The sequence below is a fragment of the Podarcis bocagei genome (genome assembly GCF_964188305.1).
Source record: "Podarcis bocagei genome assembly, chromosome: 1".
Lineage (NCBI taxonomy): Eukaryota > Metazoa > Chordata > Lepidosauria > Squamata > Lacertidae > Podarcis > Podarcis bocagei.
The window spans coordinates 66,749,556-66,775,812 of NC_138125.1; the positions used below are offsets into that span (position 1 = coordinate 66,749,556).

Below are 26,257 nucleotides of genomic sequence, written 5' to 3' on the forward strand. Positions count from 1 at the left end.
CACACCCCATACAACCTGGAGCTGGAAAGAAGAGCATAGATTGTCCATGACCTCATACGGAGTCGCAGTATGAGATCGGGGACAAGAAGGATAGGTAGGGTGCTGGAACTAGATGTTTTGGGTTGTCCAGCAAGACCAGCCACAAATTGCAGCCTTCTGGCTACAAGGAAGGCAAAACCAAGCTGCCAATACCAATCTAGTTGCTGCAAACCCAAAAGAATATTGTAGAGCTGGAAAAGGGGACAGGGGAAATCAATCAAAGTGAGTAAGCGGCTGGATCAGCTCCCCTATGATATGAGGAAAAGTTACTATAGCTGGAGAACATGATAGGTGTGAAAAAGCTATGCATGGTGTGGGTAAAATGGATATAGGGTTTTATTCCTCTCTTATAATACTAGAACCCATAGTCATCAAATGATGCTGAACACAGAACAACAAAAGGAAGTACTTCTTCAGAACAGAGGGTGAAACTATGGAATTCAGTACCACAAAATATAGTGATAGCCACCAACTTGGAGAGATTTAAAAGGGGATTAGACAAATTCATGGAGGATAAGGCCATCAATGTCTAATAGTCATGACAGTTGACTATTGCCTCCAGTACTGCAGGTGGAATGCCTCTGAATACCAATTGCTGAGGAACATGAATGGGGCGAGTGCCATCGATCCCATGTCCTGTTTGCACACCTTCCCAATGCATCTGCTTGGTCACAGAGACCAGGATATGAGACTAGATGGACCTTCAGTCTGATCTGGTAGGGTTCTGCTTAGGTCCTCATCAGCTACCCTGGCTAAAAACTATTTTCCTGACCTTAAGAAGTAGCCACAAATATCAGTTCATAGGAAGCTTAAAATGCCAGGCTAAAATCAAGACTGAAACACAAAAGGCTGCAATCAGATGCTATGGATTATCAAAGAGGGTGAGACTTCTGCATATGAATGCTCTCTTCTTTTTTAGCATAGTGGAATAATAATTATTGATACTAAGTTCATATCGATAAATATACATACCTGTATGCCTGCTTTTGAAATATAAGGCAGTAATTCCAATTGCCTTCATTTTTTCCACACATTTATATATTCAGTAGCTGATGCATGACATTCATTTATAGTAATAAAAAACTGCAAAATGTATAGTAATTTCTACTTACCACTCAAGAGATCTTCAATTTTTTCTCCATGCATATTATACATATACTTTGCTGGTGAAACAAGGTTCAGTCTCATGGTACAAGCATCTAAAAACTTCACAAATTAAAAATAGTTTCACTAAATATGGAAAACTTTAGAAGATTTTTTTAAAAGAATAAAAAATATTTTGTCAACACTGTATGGTTACACAGTTTGTTTTCTAGGGAGAAAGTAATGATTTTGTAGGGGCTGCCATGTGCCCTTAATTCTACCTTTATTTGTGGCAGTTCACAACTAAGGTTCCCTCTTTCTACTTATTTCTTCTGCTGATTCTACATTCCTCAAGTGATACCAACCAATCAGCGATCACATAGTGAATGTGTAGAAGTCACAATGTTCATTAGCCAGTCAGCCAAAGCCAACTAAAGGTTCTTTCACACTTTTGCTTGACCTGTATTTTGATCATACTGTGCACTTATTAATTACCTTGGATCTGAGAACTTTTCTCATTGGTCCATAGCTGTGCCTTGTGAAAACCCAATCTTACCCGAACTGAAGCTCAGTTAAGCAAAAGCTCTCTTCAGATTTTCCACACATCTGATAAGATCTGATTCAGTGGATAAGATTGGATTTTGACACGGCACAGCCCTAGAACAAGAAAGGCTCCCAGACCTGAGGAAATTAATCAAGACACAATACAATCAAAATATGGGTCAGGCAAAAGTGTGGATGAGCCCTGAGGCAGAGAGGCCAATGTTTCCCACACTGTACTGCTCTCGTTCTGAATAAGCAAACTGTTTTGTCTCCCTTTCCATGTGATCCCCCAAATATTGCTATAAAGGGACCATATTACCAAACGACAGTTGGAGTTAACTAAGAAAAATGTCAGGCCAAGGAAGAGAAGAATACGGAAAGTGGTAACTTTGGGGTCCTTGCAATAGAATCTTATTTCTTTCATGAAAACATATTGTTCATCCCTACCCTAATATTTTGCTTAGGGGAAAGAGTATAAAAAAGAAGTAAACTTGCTTAAGCAAAGAGACACAAAGTTTTAGGCTTTTGTTTTGTTCTACCTCTCTCACTTTGCACCAGGCAAGACCTAAGAAGCTACCATTTCTACTTTCTTGAAATCTTCATTCTCCATTCCCTTTCTGCTGTTCTCCATATCATGTAATTCCTTCAAGTTTCTTTACCTTCTTGTTTTTTTCTTTTTTCCTCCACACAAATTTAAAAAAACCAAGCATATGTACTTATAAAGTCTTTGCAAAGCTCTATAACTTGACCGATACAAATTTATTCATCTTTTCTACCCCATGGGCATAATAAGTACACCAAGGCAGTAAAAAAAAAAAGCCACCATGATGTTCTGCATTTTTAATTACTGTGTCTTTTTTGAAGTGGTTACATGGACATGAATGGGGGCAATTCCAGAGTAGAACAATGGAAGATAATGGCCTAATTAAAACAAAAACAATAACTGCAATGCATAATAACATCAGTCCAGTGAACTGGGTGTGGGTATATTTTTTTAAATAAAATCTGCTGCTGAATCTCTATTGCAATCATATAAGTAAAATGGATAAATAAGTAATATAAGGGCATTAGGGGAATGATATATTTCACATATTTGTGCTCTGCCACATGCAAACTTACCTTTTCATTCTGGTCTGGGGGAGATGATATTTCATAACCATCCTGCCCCATACAGTTCTTAAACACCAAAAATCTGACAGTGGGCTTCTCTGTAAGTGTCTTCATACATGTGGATAGTACAGGCTTGGTTTCTCTCCTCTTGATACCTTTAGGAAAGACTAGGCCATTCAGTGTCCAAGTTGCCTTCTTCGTTAACAACAGATGGTCTGGAAGGGAAAAGGTAAAGTCAATATTTGGCTTCAGAATTAAAAGCGAACACATCGTGCTCCCTTTCCCCTATTACCTTAATAACACACTGGCTGGTATCCATATAAAAGCTGATATTTTTGGAAATACGACCCCATCTTCCCACAAACCGTGACATAAGCTGTAGCAAGCTGTCTCTACTGATAGCCTGCATAAATCATCATTCCTGAAGGGAACAGATGTTCAGGGTATGAAAGAGTAATACCACAATTTAGTCATAATTAAAATTCACCTTAGCATGCCTCTGTAACCGATCAGAGAGGAACATTTTACTTCTCCATCTACAAAAATAAATGCTTTTCATCACCTTTGCTTCATAAAAGCAAAGGTTCTTGTCTCCGGTTCTTAACCTGCATTTGCTTTGGTTCACACTATGCACAATGTATCTCACAAATGATCCATTTAACAGTTCACTTCCTAATTCTCCTCTATAAGTCTGAATGACCTACATAACATCACAGAAAATCTAGAATTTGAAATAGTAGTTACGTATTTAACTCTTAACCAATTATTTTGGGAACCAATTTGGCTAAGAGTTGGGATACAAATCTAAAGAATAAGAATAGGGTGGGAACAATCCCAGGAGTTTGGGCTCACTGCTTTCCAAAACACAATATGCTGAAAAAGCCACAGTATTTCAACACCTTTTATCAAGCTGGGTGAGGGAGGAGAGAACAAAAGTGGGCATGCTATTGTTCTTGCCCCCAAGTCTTATAGATTTAAAACGGAATACAGTCGTACCTTGGAAGTCGAACAGAATCCGTTCCGGAAGTCCGTTCGACTTCCAAAACGTTCGAAAACCAAAGCACGGCTTCTGATTGGCTGCAGGAAGCTCCTGCAACCAATTGGAAGCACTGGAAGCCCCGTCGGGCATTCAGGTTCCAAAGAACGTTTGCAAACCGGAACACTCACTTCTGGGTTTGCAGCGTTTGGGAGTCAAAATGTTCGATTCGCAAGGCGTTCGGGATCCAAGGTACAAGTGTACAGAAGAATTCTGAAAATGTAACTTGATAAGCCTCACTAGGTCCATGACAAAAACTGAATAGTTACTTTATTCAGTTCTAATAGGAACACACAGATTCTTTGGGAAGTAAAGACCCTCTGGAGTAGATTTTGGAGCTGGGCATGGGAGGTAAAAAGGTTGTTGCACAAATGGGTATAACAATTTGCTGTTTCCAGGGTGCCTTTTCATCTTCAAAGCAATAACAAAGTCCAAAAAATCTAAAATGGAAAAACTGCAGTTGTCAAAAAGGGAGTGGAAATTGAGTGAGTTTTAATATCCTCATCTCAAAGCACTCCCTTTGTTGCTACGATGCGCTAGATATTAAATCTTTCCACATACAACACACACGTAAAGGCACAATAGTTATTCAACAGTAACGTTAAGCTGCAGCAAAGAAATGTGAATTTAATACACATGGAGAAGGATAGGAACAACTTATACGGTAAAATAAGTAATCATACTTTCAGTTAAGATAGACAAACAATTTTTAGGATGGTGCAAGTGATTTTTTCCAGTTGATTCAAATGCATAAATTTCACTATATCTTTTAGCTAGGGCTAAAACATGATTGTGACATTTTAAAAGCTTTCATAGCACCCTGTGGTTCTGATCCAGCTAACGTAAAACATGACTAAGGCCTTTGGAAAGCAAGTGGAGCAAAGAAGTACCTAGGGTCGCTTGCTGTATCAGCACACCCACCCACACCCACACTCACTTTGCCACAATAGCCACATTAGAAATTACAACATTTTACATGACCCAAGTACTTGAAGCATTCTGAGTGAGGGCAAGGTGAGGAGGAAAGGCAAAACCAAACAAAAGCACGCCTTTGTATTGCAGTGTGAGAAGGATGCAAAGCTTCTCCCATGTTTGATTTTGCCACGAAAGCAGTGGTGCATCGCCACACACAAAAATGTCATACACTCCATCATCCGATAGGTGATTTTTGTGCCCCCCTCTGACTGCATCCTCAGCGAGGGTCGGTTTCACCAGCCCCTCCTAGGTTATTAACTGGTACTACTACTTTCAGTTAGACTTGATGTTGGGTTGGATTTTTGTTCACATCTTGTTGAATGTATATCATTGGTCACTGGCTCCTCTACTAGGACTGATATATTTTAGAGCTACAAAAGGCACCTGCATTTTGTAATCTTGAAATGTGCATTGCTATGCTCTGTTTCTTCCATATTTTTCTATACATTTCAGACATGCAGCTCTTTCTTTAAACTGAAGTGTTGCAAAGGAATTTGCGCAAAACGCTAAAGGATGAAGCTGAATCCATTTGTCTTCATTGCTGCTCAGTATCCCAGCTGCTGCAGCAGGTACTGCCACCATCATTATTTCTTGCAGCAGAGCTTGGCCACCCTCTGCAGCAGTGCCTCTCCCACTGCTGCCACCAACACTGCCATTGAAGCTCCCTAGGGCTTCTTTGAGTACCAGAATAACTAAACCTGAGCTGATGTCTCTCATCAACTGCCTCAAGAGTCAAGGACTTTTCAACCAGTGCTGCTGCTATTGCCTGGCCAACATGAACACCAAGGTGCTGAAGAAAGCTTGGTTGGGATAGTCAACCTCACTGATTAACTGTCCCTCAATTCACTCCTTGAGGGTTCATGCCTATATGCCTATTAGGCCATGGGAGGCAGCAGGTCATGATTAATCCCCCTGGATAGCAAAAGTCCTTCCTGTTGAGCAGCTGTTTGTCAGAATAGTGGCCACATCTTCTGAGGTGCAGTCCTCGAGGGGAAGAGCTACAACTCTGTGGTGGAGCATTTGCTCTGCAGGCAGAAGGTTCCAGGTTCAATCTAGGTAAGGCTGGGAATGTCCCGTCTCAAACCCAGGAGATAGTACAATGTGCTGTATGGGTCCCTATGAATCAGACCGCAAGCAACAGAAAGCTCCACACACACACACACACACACACACACACACACACACACACACCATAAGCTACTCAAACTAGGTAGACCGATGGTCTGGCTCTCTATGTGCAGGTGGTGGGAGAGGGGGGATTGGTTGAGACCATGACCCTTTTGTAAAAAATGAAGTTATTACAATTTAATTCAATAGATCCTAACAGAAAACAAAAAAAAACAAACCATTTTTCTCCTTTAATAACCAACTTTTCCAAATTTAAATTATGCTTTGAAAATCCAACTATCTTTAATATAATTACGTCTTCTAACCAAAATACAATTTGCTGCAATGGTTATAGCCAGGTCACATTCCTATCTTCAGTTTTAGTCACTCCCTGTTCATTAAATACTTGACTTCTTTGTTCCTGCATGCTCTGAAGTGCCATTCTGTATTGCCACAGGCACAATGGCTATGTTTTTACAAGCAGTGAAAGCAGTTGTCATTAGACTTTAAATTCAATAGCATCATTTTGACATATTATTTGAAGTATGTCTTAATTTAAATTTTGATTAAAATTACAAACACCCCAACTTGTATGCCAATCAAAATATGTATAGCCCCTCGTTTGAACTTTTATATGAACTATCCATATGTGCAACTCATACAATCAATAGGAATTAAAGGTTGTAAACATGTATTTTAATAAACCTGAAAAGATAATTGCAAGATCAAAAATTATTTGTAGTGAACAACTAATTTATATGTGTCAAGAATTATTTCCATCAAAACTATGGAACTACAACTGATTTAAGAACACAGTACAGTGACTCCATTGCGCACTGGACAAGGAAGAACCTCTTTGCATATGTGAATAATTTCTTTTCACAGAACGAGATGCCAATATGTATACATAACTTTAACTCACATCAGATCTAAGGCTGAAGCTTGCTCTGCAGCTTCAGTTGTTACTTCTACATTGCTGTTGCTTCTCCTAAGGCTGGCTTCCTCAACCACGGCCCACCAGATGTTTTTGGCCTACAACTCCCATGATCCCTAGCTAGCAGGACCAGTGGTCCAGGGTGCTGGGAATTGTAGTCTCAAAACATCTGAAGGGCTGAGGTTGAGGAAGCCTGTCCTAAGGTTTCTGAAGAAATCACTCTGTTCAGTTATTAGGAATTTGGTTATATCCATATTACTGCATGATTTTGACAAATAAGTATGCATAGCAGGATGGCCAATGTGGTGCCGTCCAGATGTTGGTCTACAACTCCGACCATCTTTGGCTGTTTGTACTGGTGCTGATAGGTGTTGCAGTTCAACAACATCTGGGGGGCACAATGTTGGTTATCCCTCATCTATATTACACTCAGGACAGAGTTACATTAACAGCCACCAGTAGTTTTACAATGTAAACTGCCCACATTGGTGAGAAAATAGTGTTCTAATAGTTATCCAAAGAGCCCTTGGCACTGTCATTGCATAAAGTCAATATCCCTCAGCTGCATAATAGCATTAGAAAAAAACTTTTTGTCAAGTATTTCCTGCCTGGAAATATCAAAGGAGAATATAACAACATAACTGATTTTCAAATGCAGGAGTAGGTTGAAGACTGAAGGAGACTTGGGGCAATAATATGAAAACTTTCTAACAGCATGCTCTTCAACAGTCAGAAACAGATTACATTTAAATTATGACAAAGAAACTGTTCAAATCACCTTAAGTCCAGTCAATGGTAGACTTGAAATATATTGCCAGGCCAATGCACAACTGGGGGAGATACATTTTATTTATACATTTTTTCCCCAGATAACTGTTTAAAATTTAATAGAATGGAAGTTAAATTTGGCTGTGTTTTGGTTTTCTCCTGCCACTGGGAAAAACAGAACCAAAGCAAAGTTCTGTTTGGTGAATAGTAATATTTTAAACTGTGAATTTAAATTTTATTGTTGTTTTAGAAAATTATCAAAGAAAAATAATGGATACATTTTCAAACAAATAAATAAAATATGTAACTTAGGACAAAATTATCTCTTTTTTAGAATTCATGATGTATTTGTGTATGCACGCACACATACAAATTAATAGGAAAAGTGAAAAATCTGTGATAATATATGTTTAGCACCATGTTCATTAAGCTGATTTCTTATATAAAAACCCTCACATAAATATGACAAGAGTGATTAATTTTCAGTGTGCTTATGAGAAAAAGTGTTATACTGTTGTTTGGAATGCTGCTTGGAATTGAAACATTTCCAAATCTGTCAATAATTAGAAATTAGAACAATGAGAATCTATAATTTCAATGACACTTGCTACTTCCAGAAGATGGCCTATTTTAAATGTGCTCACACTTATTCTTGTCAATGAAGACCTGCCACAGCAAATTATATCATTTTGGGAAATTGCATGACATTTAGCAGAAAATATCTCCCTTCTTATCTGAAGATAGTTTTGAAACATGGCATCATTCTTTAGTAGATTTTTTGAAGGTGTTTTTTTTAAATATATATATATATATATATATATGAAAAAAGGTCAATTCGCAGTGTTCGCTTTCACTTAACATTATCTGAAGACCTGGAAATTTTACATGCAATGTAGCAGACTGAGCTAGAACATTTGGAGAAGAAAATTTATGGTGGCTTTAGTACTTTTAAAGTATTATAAAGTTCTGTGCCAATATTCCTGTCCCTGATGAAGATGTAGAATCATGCAGGATAGTGACCTTAGAGATTTGGTCAGGCATTTGGAGACGCATGAGAAAAAAAGAAAAAGACAGAACAAAGCATGACTTAGTATGGAGTTCTCATGTCCTGACCAAGCTCCTCTAAGTTCTTGGGGTTCAGTCTGCAGTTTATTTCACATTTTGAAATAAACTTTATGTTTGTATTAAAATGAGTGCCCAGGTGTTGTAATGGATTGGATGAAGGTCAATCCAGAGGTCCTGTTAGTAGGTGATTTGTCTACTTTGGTTGGTGGACATAATCCTGTACTGGATGAGGTTGTGCTCTTCTTGAAGGAACAATATGGGGGTCCTCACTGATCAGACTTTGCCACTGGAGACAGAAAAGTCACTCAGTTCTACACAGGAAAGCTAACAGCTTAGGCTGCTGAACTAGCTGCAAAGCCTACCTAGACAGAGGTAACTTAGATCTGGCAACCACCAAATTAAATTACAGTGGTACCTCCGATTATGAACTTAATGCGTTCCAGAGGCCCATTTTTAATCCGAAACCGTTCTTAACCTGAGGTGCACTTTCGCTAATGGGGCCTCCCACTGCTGCTGCGCAACTTCTGCTCGCATCCCGGGGCAAAGTTTGCAACCAGAAGCATCTACTTCCGTGTTAGCAGAGCTCGTTACCTGAAGCGTTCATAAGGAGGACGGTACGTGGGTTCCACCGTACTGTAATTATATGTAGGGTTGCCTTTGAATAAAGTTTGCACACAGCTGGACAGTTTGGACACTGCTAAATACAGCTGCAAGGTGTATTTAATGGGCCTGGGGATTTTTCCAACTGTACTGGTTGTCAGTTCATGTGTCAGTTAATGTCTGGCATCAACTGAAAGTACTGGTTTTGACTCGGGACTAGATTGCCTGGAGAATCCTGGTATTGCTTTCCTACCATTTTGGTATGAGGCAAGTACCTTTTAAAAATTTCCCTTTATATACTCAGTAGATAGGCACAGGCAAGCTCGGCTCTCCAGATGTTTTGGGACTACAAACTCATAATCATGGACCAATTGAAATTAATGGACCCAAGTTAGTCATGTTTATTAATTTCAGTGAGTCCACTCTGAGCAGGACTAACACCAGATACAACCCTTAGTGACAGAATTCATGATTCATTACCTAGTTTCTTCATTAGAAATAATATATATTCTTAGATCAATTGTTTTTGCTTTCATTATCCTGAAGTTTTAAAAAAATAACATTTAAAGCAGCAGTATAAACCAATGATAAGCTTACCTAGTTAAACCAGAAAAGTGATTCATTTGAGCCAAGTGTAATAAATAACTCAGGCATAATACTGGCAATATCTAAGTCTTTGCATGGCAAATATCCAGAAAGCTTGAAAGGATGTTGATAATTAATTATATGCTCAACTGAATGAACACTAGCTACCTAAAAACTGAGAGGAGTTTTGTTTCCCAGGTTACAACAATGTGACACCTACAACTAAATGATAGAAAGTATAAAATTTCAGAATCAGGTCTGCATTGGCGTTATGGAGAGATGTCAGAGAGCTGGTTAACATGTAACACTAAGCAATTGCTTAGCAAGAGGTAGCCAATGTTGTGCACTCCATATGTTGCTGAACTCCAACTCCCATCAACCCTAACTGGCATAGCCATTAGCATAGCCAATGATAGGAGTTACAGTCCAACAACACTTGGAGAGTACCATGTTGGCTATCCTTGGTTTAGTGCCATATGAATGATCCCCAGCATGTCCAAGAGAAACATAAGGCTAATGGTCCATTCCTCCTCATTCTGTGTGGCTACAAGACAGACTGGTAAAATTATTTCCGGGCTAAAAGAATTTCAAAGCCAAATCTCAGCTGGACAAACCTGGAGCCTGCATTTTTCTTACTTTTAATGGTTAGTTGCTAAACAAGAAGGGCTATAGCTCAGCAGCAGAGCATCTCCTGTGCGTGCAGAAGTTCCCAGATCCTAAGACAACTTCAAACCATGTCATGAAGCTGGTTGGTTTAACTAACCATTGTTCGTTTTTAACACATAATGCTAAGATGAGATTCTTTGCTTGGGCTCCCTCAGACTCATCTATATAGCACTAAACTATAATTGAAAATTAGACGCAAGCCAAACCAGGAACTACACAACATAATTGCTGGATGGAATGCCTAGACAAATTCTGCATAATTTTATGTCAAGGATCAATCCAGTTTTTTAAAAAAGATACACATGAATCTTGCAATATAATATGGATTACTTCCTACCAAGCCCTTAGTCATAGGATCCAAATGAAGTGATAAGCTGCAAGAGGCTTAATAAAACAATCCAGGTCAAATGGAATTGACTATATAGCAAGGAGACTAAGATGGTACATGAGTCCGGTTCTGGATGGAGTCAGTCCCTACCCAAGGAATAGTTTTGCAATGGGGGAGGCTAATAGACACTGTATTGCTGCAGGTAGCAGTTGTGGCCAATAACATGTTTCCCACCTACATCTGGCATCCTTTCCTGGAAACAAGAACATAGCCCTACATGGCAATCAGTAGGTAGGGTACTCTGGTGTCATATGCCAGTGAGTGCGGCCATTAACATACACACCACACAGATCCAATATATACCTCTCCAAGTCCACACATATCCATACTCATTCAAATTCAGAAACATTAATTACCAATTTGTATCTATTCATTCAAATTCATTAACTTTAAAAGCCAAAAGCAGAGTGATCATAGCTTGATTCTGAGCTAGAAGGAACAATAGTCTTTACTTCGTATAACACAGATTCCTATGCTTCTGTTCTACCTCTGGAATGCTATGAACTGTCTTGCTAGAGCTTTGAGAGAACTAAGGGCTGTTAGAAGATGTAGCTGTGACTGCAAATACCAGCTGAATAGAGTGATTTTTGGTGGAAAGACGGAACAGGGGGCAAAGGTTAACCCAGTATAATCTTGATCCACTTCAGGACCTTGTGTTGCTTCTCTTTCTGAAATAGTAATAAAAAAATGACCCAGTGCTACACACGCTGTTTAAAATATGTGCTTAAAACTGAGCTTAAGTTGTACATATCCACCCACTCTCAACAATCCCCTTAAATGTCAAGTGCACAGGAATGTGGAAGGGAAATTATAGCTCAACCTTAGTAATGTTACAGGTACTAATAGGTCTTAGTGACAGTTGTGCATCTCTACCTGGAAAGGGAGATTTCAGATCTAGCATGTGCCTCCTAAGGTGCCACAAAACCTTGACAAGTCAATTTGCCAGTCACAGATATGCAACAGAACAAATATGCAAAATATGTGTTGCATAATCAGACCATAATTTAGTTTTACAGGAACAAAGCTCACCATGACTTGAGCTCTGTGCTCCCTTCTCCTCCTCCAGTACGACCATGAAGAGATATGAAGCTTCCACTTCTGTGTACCTAAGCCATAAACTGTGGTGAATCTTGAAAGTATGAAACCTGTTTGTTTCAACTAACAATAATTAAGATGAACCACAGTTTATTTGTGTCCAGATGCCTTGGCAAACTGCTGTTAATCTAAAACACTCACTTTGCAAATCTTAGGGAAGTATTTATAAACACTGTATTAAAATAGTCATAAATAAAGCAGCCAGGCTGTTTCTCAAAATCCACAGGGGGAAACTAGATTAACAGGCAAATAGAAACCTTACTTGCCAGAAAACATTGACCAATGTGTAGATAAATAAGTGACACAACATAGAAAAGAACAATGAGAAACAGAAGAGGAGTTGCAATGGTACCACAGTAGTGGTAACAATGGCCTAAATTCCACACAACCACATTTTTGTTGTTGAGGAGAAAATCCTAATGGCAACCTGTCATACATTTCCTTCAAACTGAAGTAATCACAGTGGGCCAACTGCGAGCTCAGTAGTCAGTTTCTAAAAAGAACAGCAGCCATCATTTGAAAATGCTCTTTCTCCCATGCAAGGATACCCTGAATGGGTAAATACAAAAGGGATTATAGATGCAACTAACAACTAATCAGCAATATAGTTTATGTAGACTATATAAATTGCAATGGAAACACCCATTATAGTCCCTACGCACTGTTTTCTTCTTGATTATTGTTGGACTCAGCTATTATTATTTATTAAATTTGTATGATGCCTTTCATCCGTAAATCTCAGGGCAATTCACAATGTAAAATCTTAGAAATTAATTGTCAATGAAATTAATGGCCATAACATAGGCTCATTAATTTCAATGTGTCTACTCCAAGTACTGTAAAGGTTGGTTGAATACCACTGAAGGCTACCACAACCATTCAATTCAACCTCTTTAAAAACCCTTAAGAAATACCGTATCTCCCTGAGCTTCAAATGCATAAAACGAAGTCATGGATGAAATGCTTTAAATCAAAAATTACCTCTGATTACGTTAGAACCTTAGGTTTTGGATTAATAGTTAATTTTTTCCACTTTATTCAGTTTATTAATTTGTATGCTTCATTTGTTGGCAGGCTTTTAAGTTGTCTTGATCACTGAAACTGGAAGTGTGTCAGTTGCCCAGTCAGATAGGCCTCAATGCTATAGGTGGCTAGAGACTAAATGCCTATTCCCTTCATTCCAGGATGAAAGACTGTCTGTTGCTTGGAGGAAGAGAGGATACAGCAATAAGAGGCGGCCCTCTGCCCGGGCTAACCTTTCCTCAGCCATATCTAGAGTCTAGCAGCTAGACTGTCGCCCATGAAATGGCAGAGGGTGGTATCGCTGTGAGCAGGACAGGGAGGGAGTGGGGGCAGGAAAGCTTTTTCTGGGTAAGCCAATGGCGAGTGCCTAAATTGAAAATAAGGCAGCATACATTTTTGAGGTTGACTCCCAAATTACCTAACAGTGTTTAAGATGCAGACAACATGATTTCTACACTCTATCACCTTTGGGAGAAGAGATTTATGCCAAGACAGATAAGCTCTAAAAACAAATTCAGTGAAGTGGACTGGATGGAAACTAATTTTACAAGCACTGCAGTTCTTTATTACACATAACACACATTCAAAGGTTTCTGAATAAAAAGCAGACAGGATGAAGCCTTGGGCAAAAGTCACTTGATTTTAAACCAAAAGTATCTGAAGTTAATTTTAGAAGGCTGGCAACTAAGAAAATCTGGTACAAGAAGCATCTAAACACTACATTTTGGGCAGCTTTTAGGAACTGTCTTCTTTATGCAAACTTCAAGGTGTAAAAAGCTCATAGCTAACAGTAAGTAAAATCGGTGGGAAAAACACTCGAATGTATTTTATTTTGATATTTCAATACCTCTAAACCAGATACCATAAAAAGGTGCACCATTATCAATTTTCCTATTTCAAGTTGATGGTTAACAGTGTTTAGACTTGCACTCAACTTTCTGCATTGTAAACATTCTCATGGTACATGCATGATTGCTTCATTAGTCACATGCATTTACTTGTATAAGAAGCCTCTTTGACTTTTCCAACTAAAATACATGCATGTTTTTGTGCTTGCCCACTCAAGAGTTCGTTGTCAAGGTCGCTAGGGAAATTCCAATGCTTATTCCAGGGTTTCTGAAAAATTTCTCTAAATGAACATTCTTTCCTGGCTGGCATTTCACAGCAATTAAAAAAAATTAAACTCTTTTTACATGTGGAAGACCATACTAAATTTTGAAATGTTATCCCCAATGTACTATGTCGAAATGGGACGAAAAATGCCAATTCAAATTAATCTAAGAAAATAGTGCCGCTTGAGCTAGCCTAGTTATATCTCAGTATCTGCAAGACAATCTTTAACAAAACAGGCAAAATGCCATAATTCCTAGTACAATTGGAAGAATGAAACTCTAAAAACAGCTTCCTTGTGTGCTTCAATGGTCTTATCTAGTCTCTGTAATCTTTAACCCATTTACATTTACTATTTTTTGAAGGTTCCTCAAATATACTGGTGAGGATCGAAAAAACCAGACAAGAAGTTCCATTGCCCAAAGTCAGTTTCAGCTTTTCATGAACAGGAGAGCCACCATTTTCTTGGGTATGTGCAAGTCCTTGTGCATGCCTGAAGTAGCTCTTTCAACCCAGACCGCAATAATCCTTAAATAAATTCTAGCCAAATAAAATGTGTAGCTTAAATAAACTCTGTCAGCCAAAATAGTGGCTTGCCTAAGGACACCTGGTGAGTTTTTAATAGAGGTCAAATTTGATCCACGGGCTTCTAGATGAATATACAGTGGTACCTCTGGTTGCAGATGGGATCCGTTCTGGAGCTCCAGTCAGATCCCGAGGTTTCCACAACCGGAGGGACGGCTTCTGCGCATGCGTGCGGCACGGTAGAGCACTTGTGCGCATGCATGTGCAGCGAAACACTTCCAGGGTTGCTGCTTTTGCAACCTGAAGTTTACGTTACCCGAGTGTAACGTAAGCCCAGGTGCTACTGTACTTAGTCACATGTACTGCAGCAGGAAGATTTTGGGCATCGCATGGCAGGACAGAGTCTCAAACAAAGACGTGCTCTCCCAAGCCTACATTCCCAGCATGCTCGTATTCCTGTCTCAGTGACATCTACGCTGACTTGGTCATGTCCATAGAATGGAAGATGGCAGGATCCTCAAGGACGTGCTCTACAGGGAGATGCCTTCAGGCACCAGGAACATTGGCAGACCAACTCTGTGTTACAAAGACGCCTGCAAACAAGACAGGAAGGCTAGGGACATCCCTTGCAAGATGGCAGTGCCTGGAGACAAGCCGTCAGGTTGTGGATCACAGCACAGAGAAGGAATGACTGCTGGGAGGAGTGCAGAGAGAAGAAACACTATGGCGCATCGACAGCAGCACATCTGCTCCAGCTGCAACACATCTCTCTACAGCCATAGCAGGCACTGTAACTCTCCAATGGTTTGACTTCACCCCAAAGGTGCACTCCTCCATTGTCTCCTGAGACAGACAGATGCCGCCGCCAACACCACCACTATGGCAACTAGGTCTTGAATAGAAATTTTAAAAGTGAGGCCCTGCACCAAAATTGGTACAATGCATGGACTTTCTTTCTATTCAGGTTTCCAGGCACACCATTTGATTCTTTCCCTTCCCTCATTGTCATTTCCCCACCCCCAAGTGAGTCAGTGTGGCTGAGTCCCCATTGGGTGGTTTTGCTGACATTTCCATTTTTTTCGTCTCTTCATTCAGTTTTTTTTGAGGGGAGGTGCGGTAGGGCAGACATACTATTGCTCAATCCCACTTACACTGAAGATTTTGATTTCTCCGCTGAATTTGATGGGAAGCTCTCAGCTCTATCTCTGGCATTTAAAAATAGCTTCCCAGTTAACCAGACAGTGTGACGGTTCTTTCCATTCTTTATATATCTATATATTTCTCTTTCTCTTCCTTTTCCAGCTACTGCATTTAATTCCCTTCACATTCAATTATCAAGTCTCCCCCTGCTCCTAAGTTTCTCAACTTTCCATGGCATTAAGTTTCCATAGGCTGTCTGGGTAATCTTTCTCATTGCTTAGCTTTTTCTTTCTAAGCTAAATATATATATATATTGTAAATCTCCAAACCTTGGGGTTAAGCCAAGTCTACTGATGCCTCTCTCTTGTGTGTGGTTGGTGTGGTTTTAGCTCCAGCTTCACAAACAGGGGAAGACTTGAATTCGTTTTAGTATATATGATGGTGGTGGTCATCCAATCACAAATTACTCTCCCCTCACTGTCAGTTTTATTTATGTTTTGTATCAGAAAAGGATGCCCTCCTTTATGAGTTTTACAAATTATATTTATTGTAAATGCTCCTGGATTGTATATTGCAGTAACAGTCTTGTTAAAATGTTTTTACATACAGAATTTAGAAAACAAAATACTGACTGCGTTGAATCCATCTACAGAATGCATTCAAATCATTTGGGATAAATCTGTGATCCCATTTAATTTATAAACCAGCCTGTAAAAGACCTATTGGATGTTCTTGGTGGGTCTTCTATGCATATCACTGACTTTTTCCTGTAATACTTACCCTAGCAGAGCCCTTTTAATGGACACACAATATGCTACACTGTGCCCAACCTCACCTACTCTTTCTTTTCTCAAAAGACAAGGCACATCTGCCACCTGCTCTAGTCTGAGTCCCAGAAACAACTGTCGAGCAGCAAAAAGATTGATTATCAGTCAAATACTATTGCAGTACACCAGATTTTGGTAGGTTAAGCTTGCTGATCCAGCAAGAGTTGGTGTGAAATTTTCAGTAATGTGTGCCAACATTTTGGTGCTAAAGGAACAGCAGTGCATGTCATGATGAAACACAGCCAAAAGATGCAGACAAAGCAGAGAAGTTTTTGTTGGATGAGAATGAAGTCGAGGTAAAGAAAGAAATGCTTGATGAATTGGAAAATACAAGCATTCATTAAATATGCCTGGAAAAGTAACCGCACCTTACATAAAATATCACACTGGCTATGAATATTACTATAACATTAGATTTATCTCAGTAACTCCTAAGATGTTGCGACAATGTGAATATTGATTATTGTTGTTTATATGTCAGAACAGCAGGGCAATTCATTACTCCTACATGAACCAAAAAAAGACAAATATTTTTTTTTGGCTAAATGTATTCTCCTTATTGAGTTAATAGACTAAAACATACTCAATGGATCATTTGGACTGTATTCAAGAAGACTGTCATATCATCTGTAATACTACACTACATGCATAATTCATGAGTTATGAAGAAATATAATTTATTCCAAAACATTGCAGGGATATATATTATATGGCTCAACTAGTGGGGGAAACTTAAGTATTCCCATCATTTTAGAGTATTTATATGGTATACTTCTTTTACAGATATTTATAGGAATTCCAGTGATTAAGCATAATTTGCTATTCTTACAGTAATCTGTTTCTAAAATACAAAACCAGCTATTTCTTTTGTCTGAGTCAACTGAATGCAAAACCATTTGTAAACAGTTTTCAGTGCAATTAATGTATTTTACAAAACACAAAGACGACTGTTTGTGGTGCTTTTCATCAACATTAAAACACAATTCCAATTTTTATATAAACTCTTGAATGGTACTACATCTACAATTCTAAAAGATTTTAAACAATAACAATATATCAACTTAAAGCACTTTACTTTTCTCCTCTAAAACACACTACTTCCAACTTTGGTATTTTTAAATTGTTGCATATTACTGAATGGAGTGGCATTACAGATTGATTCTTAACGCATTCCAGCTTAACATACAACATTATTTGGCCAATATTTAATACAATATTTATTCAATTATATTCTGATCATAAAGTCCAGCTATATTATATGTCATATTTCAATTTCATACATAAATTTGTATTTAAATGCACTAGTCATTTAGTGCAGTAAAATATTGCCCAAATAAAAATCCATTTGCAACAAAATTGAAAATAGCAGCAATATAAAATTCTACACTACGCTCATAAGTAAACCTGAAAGCATATTACAAGAATTAGAGACATGAGAAAATAAATTAAGCGATTATGCTAAAAGAGCTTCAAATTTCAAAATGAAATATTAGAACAGGTGTACTTATACATTTCTGTGTAACTTCAGCGTGAATATTTTACATTGTGGCATCAGCAGTCTGATAATTATTTTAATGCTTTGTCTTAATAAAGGTCAAATGACTAAATTAATAAAATACTCAAACTCTGAACTATTATTTTTGATAGTGTAATAAGCCTAATGAATTGTGTCTGTTAGATGTCAGTGAGACTAAACAGTAAATTCAATAATCTCTTATTTAATTTATTATATTTTCACCATTTAACCTCCTGCAGGCTCCCTAATGTCTATTCAGATCTATATTAAATTAAGCACCAATGCTAATGAAGGGCAATAAACGTGGCTGTCAGTAGATTTTTCTTTCATTAAGCACATTATCCTCTTACTGAGCTGTAAATGAGTAAACATTAGTTTTGTTAAACCATGCAAAAAGACAGGATGAAAATCATTTTTAATTGCACCCCTTAAGCCATTGACTCTGGCATTTTTTACCTTTAATTTTTTTGAATGGATCTGAAAAGGGCTCTCCGGTTGAAATATAAACGTCAGCATCATGGGGTATGTCTATAGCATCGAGTGCTTCAGTGCCGTCTGCCAAGAAGACTCGTCGCGCAGCCATATTCAGCTTCAGCCTTCCAGTGCACTTCTCCAGCAGCTAAATCAGCCCCAAAAGGTAAGAAAAAATAAGAAAAAAATATACTCATGCTAACTACTAAAATTTAATCAAGAATCAATACTTAAAAACCAAATCCTAACTAATTTCCCTCAACACAGTATATGTACATCCAATTGCTAAGCATTACCTATCAATGTTATTATTCGGCTACCATTTAATTGTATTGATTCTGCAGAAACTCCAAATTCTACTTTACATTTTACGGCCTCTGTTTTACGTTATATAATTGAAGGTAAAAATGCAGTAACTATGTATACGCTTAAGAAGTGTGAAAATGTGCTTCCTTTACTCAAAGATCAATATCCAAACAAAAATGGCTACACAGAAATTATATTGATGCTTACCAGTTTAATGGAAAGTGGCACTGTAACTTTAGCAAACACGCTTCTTGTACCATTCTTATAAGCTGTTACTCTGAGTATCTGTGGTTGTCGTTCAAAAATGGGCACTTCAGGGATCTTTTGGGCCAAATGGGATTTTAAGGAAGATCTGTAGAAAAACAATTCCAATTCAAAATAAAAAAATTCCTTCCAGTAGCACCTTAAAGACCAACTAAGTTAGTTCTTGGTATGAGCTTTCGTGTGCATGCACACTCCAATTCAGTTGAACTAGTCAGAAAGTACCTATACAAAAATTACATTATAGTCTCTCTCAATGATTATTCAGATTGTGATTATTGCATTTTAAAACAAAGACAATCATAATAATAAGCCCTTTTCCTAATTATACTGAGAACTGTAAACCAATGCTTCAAATTCAATTCACCTGTAAAAATTAAAAACTCAGGTGTAAAGTTGCTCTTATAAAATTATACATAAAGATTCCACTGGTTTTTGTCTTCTTGATGCAAGCACTGAAAAGTGATGCTTTGCTTTATAAAAAAAACCCTATTATACTTATTTGACTATATTTACTAAGAAATAAGTCTGTGTTCAATGGGGCATACTCTGAAAAAGTATGTATAGAATTGTAGCCTTATTCCCATTTTAACCTTTAACAAATCAAATAGAATTAGACAAAGCCTGATTCATTTAAACAATATAAGAATTTAAGTATTAGTGTTGAGCCCTTTTTTTTAATCACCTGTGTGTGCTATTCCAGCTTATTGTGCAATAAATGTGCACTTTTATTGTTTGTAGTGTAGAGTCTAGAAAGTGAGGTTGTTCTGCTATGCCAGTGAAATACTCTTCCTCCAATTTTGCTTGGTGTCTATGCACTTCCTACTGTGTGAAGCCACTGTTTGTGTGCTCACCTAGTACTGTTCTCCTCCCAAATATATCAAGACTCTGTCCTTGAATTTTGTGTAGGGTGGTTGCTTTCTTTAAAGTGTGTGTTGGAGCAATAAATGCTCCTCACTATCACCTACCAACATTGTAGATATATTTTTGAAGGCAGAATAAAACAGCAACAGAGTTTGTCCCTGTAGCAAAACAATTCTGCCATCTGTTTTTCAGTGATGAGATATCACACTACTGGCATGGAATGAGATAGTGCAAGTATCACACAAAGGATAAAATGTACTTGAGGTACACACTGAATTTGTGGAAATTCCTCTGTATCATTTCATATAATGTACACCAACAGCACAACTCACTTCCACATTGTAGTCATATTCCAGAAATTCTGATGTATATGTTATGTTGTTTATAAGTCTCTCTTTTTCATCCCATTCTCTATTATAAAAAATAAATATTCCTATACATGATGCATTTCAGTGAAGGGAAAGGTATGCAAACTGTACACAAACTTGATGCCTGCTGATCAGATATGGATCTATTTCTGAGCATGCATGTTCACCAGACTGGCACAACTGGCCTTTTATGGGTATAAAAATATCGACCTATTATGTATAATAATCTACGTGTGACTTGCATAGAAAAGCTTCTCATATAAGGTATATTTATCACATTTAAAGCAGTTCTGTGAATAACCAAGATGGCAACCCTAAGCACACCTACTAGACTAGATACCAGTGAACTCAGAGGGACTTACCTCTAGGTAAACAAGCTTAGGATTGCACTGTGATACCATTATATCAAAAATCTAAATAAAGATTGCAGTCTTTTACTGTAAGTTTGAGGTTGTCAATTGAATCATCACTGAGTCAGTTGAAAGGAGACAGAACAGCAACAGTCATAGTTAAAAGGAACATGGAACAGCTTTGATTACCTTAGCTGACCTGGAGGAGCACTGACAGGTCTGTTTCTCTTGGATGGTGATATAAGAGAAAAAATGTTTGTACTATTTGATTTGTAGCTGACTAGTTCTGATATTCTATCACTTCTCTGAACTGATTTTATTTGATGTATGGAACCATCTTGAAGCTCTGACCTTCTTGGTATTACTGATGATTGCAGGGGACTCATAGGGCCAAACAGAGGCTCTCTTTGCTTTTCTTCTGTCTTTCCAGATGCCTTTGTGTTAGGGGAGATGTATTTTCTGAAAGAAAAATAGAGCGGGGGGACAGATATTGGGTTTAAGTAATCCCAAAACTAGGACAACGTGGGAAATCCAGTCATGCACCCATGCCGGAAAATGTGACCAAAATAGGTGGGCAATTGAGGAAGGAAAAAAAGAATATCTGACATATTAAGGAATTACTACAAAGAGAAAGAATGTTTCAAAGAACTTTTTTTAATCTTCAGCTAAGAGGTTAGAAATAAACAGGAATCTAACTGCAGCTCTGACTGCTCTGATAACTACAGTTGGTTAAACTGGGTAACTAAAATCAGTTAAAGTACAGAATACTAATGCTAGTAACTGACTAGACTGTATTACATTCTGTGTGAGCCTGTTTTGGAAAACTATTTGGAAATTGAGTCTAGCTGGACAGAACATATCACACTAGTTTTTAACCAGCCCCACTGAATACAAATACATGTCTGAGCACAATTCAAAGTGCTGGTTTTAAACTTCAAAGCAGACATCCCCATCCTACTCTCCTTCAGGTGTTTTCAATTACAACAGATGAACTGGCTGGGAATTATTTCTTTTAACCAGTAATACCCTAAATATTACACATGAAAAAGCTACCCAGATATTCAGATGATCTGTTTGCATGTAACGTTTTGAAATATATCTATATAGCATTTTTCTCTGTTCCTATTGTAGTTCGTTGCCTGTATTCACTAAGATTATTTATTAAGAGGATGGCTTCATAATCCTATTCCATACATGGGAATGTACTTAATAGTATAGTTTGCCTTGTGAGTTCAGTTCAGGATTAAGGTTTACTTTACTTTTTTTCAAGAAGACCAAGAACAATTTATTTTGTTAAATTAAGTGTAAGCCAAGTGTAAGCCAAGTGTAAGCATTTTTAGGTTATCTTATTATAGTCAACAGTGATAGAAATAATGCATTTTCCCCTTCATTTGTGCCAAAGGTGACACAGCAGAATACTTAAGGAAACAGCAAGGCTTCTGAACTGAATTTAGATTTTAAATTTCAGAAATGAGAAAGACACAGGTGAGTGCTACAAGTGGCAGCTAGAGCACAGAGAAAAGGAAGTGGATCATGACTTTCAACAGTAAAAAGAGAGAGAGAGAGAGAGGAAGAGTTGAGGCTTAGTATATTTCAAAAATCTAAAGAGGAGATTGATGGTGAGATCAATCTCATCCAAGGTAAGGCCTGGCCAAGGCTGAATGATAAAGATGAAAACAAATTCACAACATGCAACATCCATTTCCCCCCCACACTGTAGTATCAGACTTTCTATACAGAATGCAACATGGGTTTTCACAAGTTCCTCCAAGTGTTAAGCAATATTTTAGGGTTGCCATATGTCTTCTTTTTCCAGGACATGTCCTCTTTTTCATGATGAAAGCTGTCATAGAGATCTATAGTTAAAAGTGGAAGTTGGCAAATGTGTCCTCTTTTTTGCTCTTCAAAATATGACAACCCTGCTGTAAGAAAGCAAAGCTCTGATGTTGCTTCAGTAACATTCATTCTTATAAAGGAGCAGTACTGTCTCAGTTGTAAGCTCCACCTTTAGTGAAAGGCACCTCTTCAGTTGAAAGGGCTCAGCCTGCTTCATCATCCCTTTAACTGGTGCTGTCTTTGACCTATAAAGCTTTAAATGGCTTGGGACTGCATTACCTCAAGGACTGCCTCTCTGCATATGAACCTCCCCAGACACTGAGATCATCGGAGGCTCTTCTTCATGTGCCTCCTCCACAAGAGGTATGGAGGGTGGCAACACGAGTGTGGGCCTTTTCTGCAGTAGCTCCCCATTTGTGGAATGCTCTCCCCAGGCTGGTTTGGCTGGTGCCTTCATTATACACCTTTGGGCACCAGGTGAAAAAATTCCTTTTTAATCAAGCTGGGAAGTGCTGGGTGAGATCCCATGGACAGTAATACTAAAAGGAAAGGGAGTTCATGATGGCTGGGAGTTTGTTAAGAGGGAGATAGTAAAAGCACAACTTCAGGCAATACCAATGAGATGGAAACATGGAAGGTGCCTAAAGAAGCCAGGGTGGCTATCTAAAGAACTTTTAACTGAGTTAAGATTAAAAAAGGATGTGTACAAAAAATGGAAAAGGGGGGAAACCACCAAAGAGGAATTCAAACAAATAGCCAGCACATGTAGACACAAAGTCAGAAAAGCTAAAGCACAGAATGAACTCAGGCTTGCTAGAGAGGTTAAAAGCAACAAAAAAGGCTTTTATGGGTATGTCCGTAGCAAAAGGAAGAACAAAGAAACAGTGGGGTCACTCAGAGGAGAAGATGGTGAAATGCAAACAGGGGACACAGAAAGGGCTGAACTCCTCAATGCCTTCTTTGCCTCAGTCTTCTCCGATAAAGAAAACAATGCCCGACCTGAAGAATTTGGAGCAAATGATTCAGCAGAGGAACACAGCCCAGAATAACTAAGGCGATAGTACAAGAATACTTGGCTAGTTTAGATGTATTCAAGTCTCCAGGGCCAGATGAACTGCATCCAAGAGTATTAAAAGAACTGGCAGATGTGATCTCAGAACCACTGGGAGTCATCTTTGAGAATTCCTGGAGAACAGGCGAAGTCCCAGCAGACTGGAGGAGGGCAAATGTTGTCCCTATTTTCAAAAAGGGGAAAAGAGAGGACCCAAATAATTATCGCCCAGTCAGTCTGACATCAACAGCAGGGAAGATTCTGGAGCAGATCATTAAGCAAACAGTCTGTGAGCACCTAGAAAGGAATGCTGTCAGCATGGATTTCTGAAAAATAAGTCATGTCAGACTAACCTGATTTCGTTTTTTGACAGAATTACAAGCCTGGTAGATGAAGGGAACGCAGTGGATGTAGCCTACCTTGATTTCAGCAAGGCATTTGACAAGGTGCCCCATGATATTCTTGTAAAGAAGCTGGTAAAATGCGGTCTTGACTATGCTACCACTCAGTGGATTTGTAACTGGCTGACTGACCGAACCCAAAGGGTGCTCATCAATGGTTCCTCTTCATCCTGGAGAAGAGTGACTAGTGGGGTGCCACAGGGTTCTGTCTTGGGCCCGGTCTTATTCAACATCTTTATCAACGACTTGGATGATGGACTCAAGGGCATCCTGATCAAATTTGCAGATGACACCAAACTGGGAGGGGTGGCTAACACCCCAGAGGACAGGATCACACTTCAAAACGACCTTGACAGATTAGAGAACTGGGCCAAAACAAACAAGATGAACTTTAACAGGGAGAAATGTAAAGTATTGCACTTGGGCAAAAAAATTGAGAGGCACAAATACAAGATGGGTGACACCTGGCTTGAGAGCAGTACATGTGAAAAGGATCAAGGAGTCTTGGTTGACCACAAACTTGACATGAGCCAACAGTGTGACGCGGCAGCTAAAAAACCCAATGCAATTCTGGGCTGCATCAATAGGAGTATAGCATCTAGATCAAGGGAAGTAATAGTGCCACTGTATTCTGCTCTGGTCAGACCTCACCTGGAGTACTGTGTCCAGTTCTGGGCACCGCAGTTCAAGAAGGACACTGACAAACCGGAACGTGTCCAGAGGAGGGCAACCAAAATGGTCAAAGGCCTGGAAACGATGCCTTATGAGGAACAGCTAAGGGAGCTGGGCATGTTTAGCCTGGAGAAGAGGAGGTTAAGGGGTGATATGATAGCCATGTTCAAATATATAAAAGGATGTCATATAGAGGAGGGAGAAAGGTTGTTTTCTGCTGCTCCAGAGAAGCGGACACGGAGCAATGGATCCAAACTACAAGAAAGAAGATTCCACCTAAACATTAGGAAGAACTTCCTGACAGTAAGAGCTGTTCGACAGTGGAATTTGCTGCCAAGGAGTGTGGTGGAGTCTCCTTCTTTGGAGGTCTTTAAACAGAGGCTTGACAACCATATGTCAGGAGTGCTCTGATAGTGTTTCCTGCTTGGCAGGGGGTTGGACTCGATGGCCCTTGTGGTCTCTTCCAACTCTATGATTCTATGATTCTAAGCCTTTGGCTGATACACATCTAATGCACTTTTAAATGTGTTGTGGAAGGGGGGGGTTATTGGGTTGTCTTTGTATTTATCGTATCTATTTTTATTAAGTATTTTATGGTATTTATATTGTGGCTTTGTGTTGTGAACCGCCCTGAGACCTATGAGTATAGGGTGGTGTACAAATTTTAACAAAAAGAACTCCTCTGACAGAATGGTAGAGACTTTGGTTCTACTGGGGCTTATGTGATGGAGTCCACCGAGTCAACAGCAGTGCGATATTATTTCATTCATTCATTCCATTTATGTACCACCTTTCTGCCAAGGAACCCAAGGGGATTTACAGGTTTAAAGTGCTAAGACAAATGATGTAACGTGTAAAATGGGGAGAGGGGGAGACAGTCTGACTGAAGCAGGCCCTGACGTTGTCTCTGCCGGCCTCCCTCACACTCTTCCTCCTCCTCCCAGGGCAAATGATACATTTGCCACTGAAAAAGGCTTTTTAGTCAAAATGTGCCTGTCAATTGGCTACAGAAGATACCTGGTTCATGCACATCCTAAATGATTAATATATTTACATGTATTCAGTTTGCCAACAAGTGTTGTATATGAAGACATATTTATTGCTTACAGTATTCATTTCATAAAGCTATCATTAAGTTACATATTTTATGTACAAAACATATTTGCAATACATTCACAGGCCACCTTGATTCCTTTGTACTCCTATATTATTCGTCAGGGAACACATACTATTGGTTTGGTTTTGATTACAAGGTCACCCTAACAATCCACTCACACCATGACTAACCTCAGTTTCACACATGCAAGCTCCCCTTAAACGTTCTCCGCACAGTCACTTCTATTGGCAACTCACAAGTATGTGGGGCACCCATGTTCAGAAAAGAGGAACAAAATGGAAATGATATTGCTCTCATGCCTTCCTGTAAGTTTTCTAACGGTATTTGGCTAGCCACTGTTAGAAAACAAATCCCAGACTATATGGAGCAGCATGCCTAGCCTAAGATCACAAAAGCCCACTCAATCAAGGCCCACTTTTCCCCCA

The 26,257-nt window shown here is 38.8% G+C and overlaps 1 protein-coding gene across 8 annotated transcripts in view; it reads right to left on the reverse strand.

The window, feature by feature from the left end:
- Window positions 1-26,257, reverse strand: part of DCDC1 (doublecortin domain containing 1) — a 271,410-nt gene that overhangs the window by 229,049 nt on the left and 16,104 nt on the right. For 7 of the 8 annotated variants that reach the window (XR_014000680.1, XM_081163132.1, XM_081163131.1 and 4 more), the window contains exons 3-7: window positions 20,945-21,214; window positions 19,120-19,264; window positions 18,592-18,754; window positions 2,785-2,990; window positions 1,152-1,245 (exon numbers count right to left, since the gene is read on the reverse strand). Coding sequence is in view for 7 of the 8 variants with exons in the window: in XM_081163132.1 (XP_081019258.1) it covers window positions 1,152-1,245; window positions 2,785-2,990; window positions 18,592-18,754; window positions 19,120-19,264; window positions 20,945-21,214 (878 nt within the window). In the remaining variant the exon portion in view is untranslated. The remainder of the gene's footprint in view (window positions 1-1,151; window positions 1,246-2,784; window positions 2,991-18,591; window positions 18,755-19,119; window positions 19,265-20,944; window positions 21,215-26,257) is intronic. The other variant, XM_081163133.1, reaches the window with a different exon arrangement.